Genomic DNA, 8,382 nt, shown 5'->3' with positions numbered 1-8,382 from the left:
TGCAACCCTTGAGCCCTTTGAGATGTCTGTTTCTGCCTCATTTGCTAAATAAACTCTTTCTCTCTCTCTGCCATTTACTAGTTATCACTGCCCACTAAACATTCAAGAAGGTGTCATTTTATCTGCTTGTCGCAATTTTCTTCACAGTGACATTATGATGTCACAGGGTTTCAAGTCTCCAGCAGCTCGCGTAGTCTTTCACTGACTCACCTGTGAGCTTTGCAAGCGCCCAGGGCATTCTGGGGCAGGTTGTCCATCTGTAGCTTTCAGTTGGCTCTGCAGGTGGTTGAGCAGTGTGCTCAGAAACCATTAATGTTCTTCATTTGTTCTTTTCAAAGGGTTATTGGTTGCCCGGTGGGCTAACTTTTGGGCTGCTAACCACAAGGTCATCTGTTCAAACCAACTAGTTGCTCCAGGGGGGAAGATGAGGCCCTCTGCTTCCTTATAGATTTATGTTCTTGGAAGCCTTATGGAGCAGGTCTACTCTGTCCTACGTAGGGTCGCTATGAGTTGGAATCCACTCAAAGGCAATGGGTTATTGTTTTATTTTTCTTTTGTCGATTTTGTATTTTACTGATGTTTCAATTATGTTGAGGATTTCCCTTTTGATTTTGAAAATATAAATATTTTTTACTGTAGGAGTTCATAGTGCCACTAGAATCAGTAATGACATTTAAGTTTAGAGCATGGAGGAAGTGTATGGTATAGAATACTGAATGAAAAATTCTCGTTTAAAACCAAGCGTGATTGTTAAGGAGTGTGGTACAAAATTTCAATTTACATTTGCCATTTTTTTGGTATACCATTCTTTAGTCTCATCTGTCAAGGCCACAGTTATTTCAGTTTCCCAAACTTATGCTCACCTTTGTAGTCAACATTTTTCATGTATATTTCTGGTATAAATATATAAAAATATGTGATAATTACAGAGGTCCTGCTGTACAAGCTACCAAAGCAGCTGCTGGTACCAAGAAGCATGACCTGAGTAAATGGAAATATGCAGAGCTGCGTGATACCATCAACACTTCTTGTGGTGAGTGTTGGGGAGGATTGTAGTGGGAAGGGCCCATCGCTGAGACAGCAAGTACCTGGAGTGGGGTGCTGTATTTGTTGTTGTTATCTGTAAACCAGCGTAAGCCATACTCTCTCTCTACTTTGCTTTTGACAAGAAGACCTAGCTTTTTCACAAAGCCGGAAGAAAGAGGAGCTTATTCAGTCTATTTTGTCTCTCTCTGGAATAGGTTGAAAAGGAAGAGCAAAGACAGATTACGGTTTGGGTGATATTAATGACTGGCCATTTTAGAGTTACTCATACTAGTTAAATGTTTAATATCCGAATATATTGATCTGTGAATGCAAAGTAAGAAATGATAATGGCCGTCCTTTCTTTGTAAAGCCAGTTTTCTTCCAAGGGAGCAATGAGAGTACAATATCATATACCACATAGTGGTGTTCCTGCTTAAATCATGGTATTTAGGTTCAACATACTACGGCTAGGAACTAAGTTGTCATAGCTTGTACCAAATTCTTCGCTGAACTTATTTTCTTTCTGTACTGATCTTTATTGGCATACTTACAGATAACAATCACCATTACAACAAAAAACATGCTGCACATAGATATGTTTGTATTTGATCACTGTGACCTTTTATTATATTGCCAAGGTCTCTGGCTTTGGATAAGTTCCTTAATGTCTCCGATTAGATTTACCGTATATATGCAAGTATAAACTGTGTTTTTCAGCACATCTTTTATGCAGTTTTTGTGGTAAAATTAGGTGCGTAGGCTGATATTCTGTTGGATTATATTCAAGTATATATGGTACTCACCTGAAAAAAGTCTATTTAACCTGTGGTTTTGTGTGGAACAAATTATAGAATATAGTAGTAATGTATAGAAAATGCCCACAGAATGCTCATCTCTCTCAACTGTGAGCTTATATTTGATTTTGTACTATTAAAAACAAAACATGTAGAGTACAGATAATTAGTGGGAGATGATTTATTTAAAATGCTGATTTATTTCTCTTTCTATGCACTTGATAGATATTGAGCTCCTGGCAGCTTGCAGAGAAGAATTTCATAGGAGACTAAAAGTGTATCATGCTTGGAAGTCCAAGAACAAGAAGAGAAATACCGAGACAGAGCAACGTGCTCCAAAGTCTGTTACTGACTATGGTAAAACCAAATCTTTATTTTTAAGTCTTCCCAAGTATATGCATATAGCTATATGTAAGACATTTGGGTAAAAATGTACATATAAACAATTTTGTTCAGAATTGTGACTCATTGAACCTAACACAAAAATAAAGACCTAGCATTATTTCTCTTGAAAATATATGAGCGGGCATCAAAAAGTTCAATGGAAAATTTCAGTATATTTCGAGTCTATATTTTCATAAACATTTTGAAATTCCCTCATATTTAAATATTCAATAGAATATGCCATTTCTGTTTAGAAATACTGAATTTACTTGTTTTAATATATTCTAGAGGTAAAATTTTTTCTTATCTACTGAAGAGCTTATAGATAGAATTGTGAATATATATTTTTATCATGTATATATATACACATAAAGATTATATGTGAAAATATAAACATGAATCTTCTACTTCACGTGTGAAATGAATTTTGCTTGCAGAAATAATTTTTCTTTTTCTTTTGGAAATAAGTATTTTCATATGTTCAAAAATAGATCTTGTTATCTAAAAAAAGTGTTTTTTTCTTATTTGGAAGAACAAAAGAGTAGGTGAAGAAAACTTTCTGAGCATTCCATTCAAGTATATGAAAAGACTTAGGAATTATTTAAGAACATAGTCCCATGTGATTTGCATACAATTTACATACATTTAGCCTTGAGAGAATTAGTTTATGGACCATTTTTAGGATAGAAGTAACTTCTAATCTGAAAAATATGCATGTATGTGTGTGTATATATATATATCTAATATATATATATATATACATACACAATTTCTTGTAAAGCTGTTTTGACCCAGGAGCATAGTCCAAAGGGAAGATGATAGGAACACACTGCCGAACGGCTCCACTGACAACAGGTCTGTCCTGGTCCCTCTCTTAACACAGCGGAACTTGTGTGTTGTTGTGTGATGGTTAGAAAGACTGGGACTCATCATCTACGAAAAAAGTAAATAATGGCAACATTTGATTAACAAAAATATAAATTAGTATTGTACAATTCTATTTAACGTGATTGAAATTTGTCATGATATGATATGTGCCCAAACCCCCAAGGTAAAAGAAAATTCTCAAAGGAAAAATGTATATAAATTAGTGTTAGCGACTTTAAGAGGGGAGCACACTGAATTCTTGTACTGAGGAGCAAGGAGCCTTGGGCCGCCTTTCTGTCTGCTCTACTGGTTGAGCACACCCTCATGTCACTTACTGTAGGAATGGGTTTTCAGAACTACAATGCAAAGGTAATAGGCCTGCTTTTCACTTATTGATTATCTATCTGCTTATCTGACATTTCACATTCACAGAAATAGTAACAAACTGATTATTTTATTTATATTAATCATGCACATTCAGCAGTAGCAAATGGCAAGATCTGAAGTGTAGTGCCTGTGATAGTTAAGGTTGTGTTAACTTGGCTGGGCCATGATTTTCAGTCGTTTGGCAGATTTGCAATGATGTCATTTGCTAGTTGGGTGTTGCTGTAATTTGCCAATTATGTAATGACAAATGTGGCAGTTTCTGCAGTGATGGAATCTGTTAGTATGCAGTGAGGCTGATTTGGAAGTTGTGTGATGATGGGATTTGTGATTATGTGATGATTTTAATTTGGCACTTAGGTGATGGAAGTAGTCATCATCCATTTTGTGATCTAAAGTGGTCATCTTCGATTTTTGCGTAACACTGATTTTAACGTAACAACCTGGCCTTTGGATCCTCGCTATATTGATAAGTGAGGAGTGGGTGTATCTAATTGTGCAAAACAAAGATATTGAAAGGTATTTTTAGTGTACAGTTCCAGAAATAAAAAGTCCTGAGTTTAAGATTTATCAATTTGAATAAATTATAATATACTTTGTTTTGAAAAGTATTATATTCCAAAAGCATTCCAAGTTTTCCCTTGACCAAAGAATATAATTTTAAAAACACCAGATATTAAAAACAATCCATAAATCAATTATATCGAGCGAACCTGTACATATGTTGCCGAAAGAACATAATTTTTTGATGAATTTAAAAGTTACTAATTTTTCCTTTGAAAATCTGATGTTGTTTTAAAAGACACCATAATGTCTGTCATTCAATCATGGTGTTGAACTTTTATTTTGGCTGTTTCTGTCACAGAATTAAAAATGAAATATAATTAAAAATTTTGATCCCATTCATATGTGCACCAAAAAGGATTTTCAAAAGCACGATGAATCAAGTAGCCAAAAACCCTCAGTAAACAGCACATGTGGTTTCTGAGAGTATTTGGCTGGTAGATGCATAGTTACTTGTTAGTCACCACCTCAGTTGTTGGGAAAGATTTATTCATTAGAACAATGCTCATATAACAGTTTTGGCATTTTTATATTTTATTCAATATAAAATATTTGTTCACAGATTTTGCACCATTTTTGAACAATTCACGTAAGTCAAAGGGTGGTAACTCATGAGCTAACTGGAAGACGGGTTAAAATACTTTATAAAGTACTAACATCTATTAAACACTGTTTTGCTACAATTTTAAGTGTACAACATTAGTGGTTGATTTGTAAGCAAATATATTTTAATTTGTCATGTTTCTTGTAGTAGAACTCTAAAATATTTATATATGCAAAACAAAATCTAAGTTATTATTTTATCATATTGCTGTCTTTAAAAAAATAACATTTGCAATTGTGCTTATACACTATCTTATTGTAGCAAAACTCTCGTAGTAGAACAGCTGATCTTTCAAAATAGACACTAACTTTAGGTGCTGGTTTCAAAACACTGTTTTCAGTCACTGTGACAGTACATTCATTTTCCAAAGAGATTCCAGTTTTGTATGCTAATGGGGAAAGAGCCCTGGTAGCTTAGGCTTTCTGCTCCTGGTAAGATAAGATTTAGAGCCTCGTAACCCAAAGGGCAGTTTGCTCTGTCCTATGGGGTGTCTGAATTGGAATTGGCTCACTGGTAGTGAGATGTGAATATGATAGGCGTCCTGTTACTTCAGTAGCTTCCTGGGAGGCGCATCTTTGGGCATTTAAAAGTGTTGAGTCCCTTTGTCCATTGCCATTGAGTCGATTCTGATTGGCGGAGACCACAAAGACCTGCAGCACAGTTTCCAAGATTGAACATGCTTCCAAAAGCAGACTGCCACCACTGTCTCCCAGGGAGTAGCTGGTTGGCTGGTTCAAAACACCCACCAGTCCTTTGATTGGCAGGTGAGAGCTTTAACCATTGTGCCACCAGCACTCTTCAAGTCGCTGTCGTATACAGCGAATTTCTTCTGAGATCAGTTGATGAGTAGTCATGATTTGGAAAAGTGCCACATTCACCCACCTATTAGTCGCACCTGTTTTGTATTTTTAATTTCAGTTTGTTTCAAATAACTTACAACACTACCTTTGCAACGTATTTCACACTTTTGGAGGAAACGGGCGGATATGAAAGAAACAAGTTTTTCATGTCTGTGTCTGTGTACTGTCCAGGCTTTCCTAACAAAATAGCAGTCCGTATGCATCAGGAAAGAAAGCGACCCAAGGATTCCTGCTAGTTTCTTAGTTTTTTGCCCAATACACTTACAGGACAAGGGGTGATTATTTTCCATATGCCTTGAAGTTATAAAAGAGAGAGGTAGCAGTAAATCATGAATGAACAGCACTCTTGTAATAAATTTCCTTTCAACGAACATTGGAGTCCAGTTCACTACCGACGATGGAGAGAAAGGCATATTTAATTATTTTATCTGTTTGAACTTTGTTTTAAAATTTTAGTGTATTTTCCCTGCAAAGTAAGTAATTTCTAAAAAAACCTGCGAGCGGACCTACTTTTCAGTCACGGTGAGGGGCAGGAGCACAAGACAAACGAGGCACATTTCTGTTCATGTGCTGCAGGGGGTGATGGGCTTCTTAAAGTCACTAACAAAACGGGGCCTTGGGTTCTTTTCTCCACGGGCAAGTAGTTTCGCTAGCTGCTTTCTGCTTTCTTTGGTTTGCACTGAAATTCATGCGCCAAACTTTTGCTCTTTCTTGGTGTCAAAAGTAGTAGAATATTTTTATCTTTTCAGTATTTGGAAATTTTCACAAAAGCCGCGTGACTGTTATTGGCATATATCAGATACAGCGTATCATTTTTCATCAGTATATTTAACCTTTATGTAAATTGTTGGTATACTTTTAAAGTTGTGAGTAGAAAGCATATTAGACAGGCTTCCAAAAAATATGTTGCTAAGGATGGGAAGCCATTGCCCCAGAGGACTATTTACATTTCCAAATAAGATAAAAACCCAACTCTTCAGTAATGAAAATTGAGCAGTGGAAGAAAGGTTGGTATGAATGCTGTTCGTAGGACCTACAGAAAAACAAGGACTTTTCTAAGGGAACCAAGTATTAGACACTCTCCAAATGCTTTTGTGGATTTTAGACTAAGAAGTTGATTTCAGAGTAAGGAAATATCTTGGAGGGAAAGTTCGTGCATTTGCTGTGTGTGTGTGTGTGTGTGTGTTGTGTTTATTGTCATTGGGTTGTATAAAAAGCATTAATAAAATATTTCTATTTGGTTAGACATTTTAAATGACAAAATTACTTGGCAAATAAAATTTTTTGGTGTTTCCTATGCAGATTGTGGTTCCATGGACCTATTTGTATTGTTCATGTTTTTGAAATTATTGTTCATTTTTGTTTCATCACAGTCCTATAAAAGTTGTTTTGCAACCTCTAGTTGGAGGGAACATATGAATGTGGTAAATAATACTAGATTTTTGCCCTGCCACGTGAGTTACTGCTAAGCATTTATGGGTTTAGTGGTGGTGGTGGTGGGATGTGTGTGTGTGTGTGTGTGTGTGTGTGTGTGTGTATGTGTGTGTGCATGTGTGTGTGTCTGTTTGCATTGCTGGGGAGTGTCTTTAGGGAAAGAAGTTGTACTCTGAATTATATTTATTTATAATCAGTTATCATCTATGTTTTGTTTAAAATTAATGCTAGGAACCTTTCTGCTTCCTGGGAGTTTTCCCCGTGGGTGCATTTTAGCACTAAAGGTGATTTTCCTTCTCTCTTGGGCTGCCAGTGTAACTTTCCTTGTCCTGTGTCACAGCTCAGCAGAACCCAACCGCTCAGCTCCCTGCCAGGCAGCAGATTGAAATGAACCGGCAGCAGCGCTTCTTCCGCATCCCCTTCATCCGCCCTGCTGACCAGTACAAAGACCCGCAGAGCAAGAAGAAAGGCTGGTGGTATGCCCATTTTGATGGGCCTTGGATTGCCCGCCAAATGGAACTCCATCCTGACAAACCACCCATCCTTCTGGTGGCTGGTGCGTATAGTCCACATACAAATAATGCAGGAAACAAACCTGGATTACAAACCCTCTGAAACATTCTAATATATGTGTAGTAATTCATATATTTCAGGCTTGAAGGGGTGGGGTATTGCAGTTGAAGCACATCTCCAATTAACTGAGGATGAACTGGTTCATAATGTGCATAATGGCTTGAAAGTATTGCATCCTCATAAAGAACACAGAGACTTGCTATTTGGTCAAAGATCCTTTCCGCTGGTATTAATTGTATCTGTTGAATTATGATGGCTTGAGGAAATATAGAATTTTTTATTCACCTCAACAACTTGTTTGATCAACTAAAATGTTAGTTTCTGAAGAGTCCTTGGTTGTAACACATTTAATTATTTCTGGTGAATTCACTAAGCAGATACATAGCTTAGGGGTAAAAGAAAGTCGCACCCACTGCCACTGAGCCAGCCGGGGCTCATAACGCCCTCTGCAGAGTGTGTGAGCTTGTACGTCTCCTTGGGAGCAGATAACCCCTTCTCTCGCCCACACAGTGACCTGTGGCTTTGAACGAACCACCTTGCAGTTAGCAGCCCCACTCTACTATCAGCGTAAAAGTTGTAAACTAAAGGTTTCTCAAATCACTTAGAATTAAGATAATTTCAGGCATACCATTATGTAAGAAACGATTCTGAGACTAGCGATGTGATTTTCTGATGTCTCATATTGCAGGCAAGGATGACATGGAGATGTGCGAGCTCAGTCTCGAAGAAACAGGCCTCACTCGGAAGCGCGGGGCCGAGATTTTGCCAAGACAGTTTGAAGAAATTTGGGAGCGCTGTGGAGGAATCCAGTATCTTCAGAATGCGATCGAGAGCAGGCAGGCAAGGCCCACCTATGCCACGGCCATGCTGCAGAATCTGTTAAAGTAAACCT

The 8,382-nt window shown here is 37.3% G+C and overlaps 1 protein-coding gene across 4 annotated transcripts in view; it reads left to right on the top strand.

Moving 5' to 3' along the window:
* The window catches only part of MYO6 (myosin VI), a 185,029-nt gene extending 176,651 nt beyond the window's left edge, over nucleotides 1-8,378 (top strand). For 2 of the 4 annotated variants that reach the window (XM_004696300.4, XM_030886761.2), the window contains 5 exons: nucleotides 930-1,033; nucleotides 2,046-2,177; nucleotides 4,582-4,608; nucleotides 7,258-7,473; nucleotides 8,179-8,378. In XM_004696300.4, the coding sequence (XP_004696357.1) occupies nucleotides 930-1,033; nucleotides 2,046-2,177; nucleotides 4,582-4,608; nucleotides 7,258-7,473; nucleotides 8,179-8,378 (679 nt within the window). The remainder of the gene's footprint in view (nucleotides 1-929; nucleotides 1,034-2,045; nucleotides 2,178-4,581; nucleotides 4,609-7,257; nucleotides 7,474-8,178) is intronic. The other 2 variants (XM_030886766.2, XM_030886763.2) reach the window with 1 other exon arrangement.
* Nucleotides 8,379-8,382: the final 4 nt, after the last annotated feature.

Source organism: Echinops telfairi, unplaced genomic scaffold (assembly GCF_000313985.2).
Source record: "Echinops telfairi isolate 266 unplaced genomic scaffold, ASM31398v2 ScPeMD7_3533;HRSCAF=4204_0, whole genome shotgun sequence".
NCBI classification, from domain to species: domain Eukaryota; kingdom Metazoa; phylum Chordata; class Mammalia; order Afrosoricida; family Tenrecidae; genus Echinops; species Echinops telfairi.
Note: the sequence above shows the minus strand (reverse complement) of the source record. Positions and strands in the feature narration are given on the sequence as shown.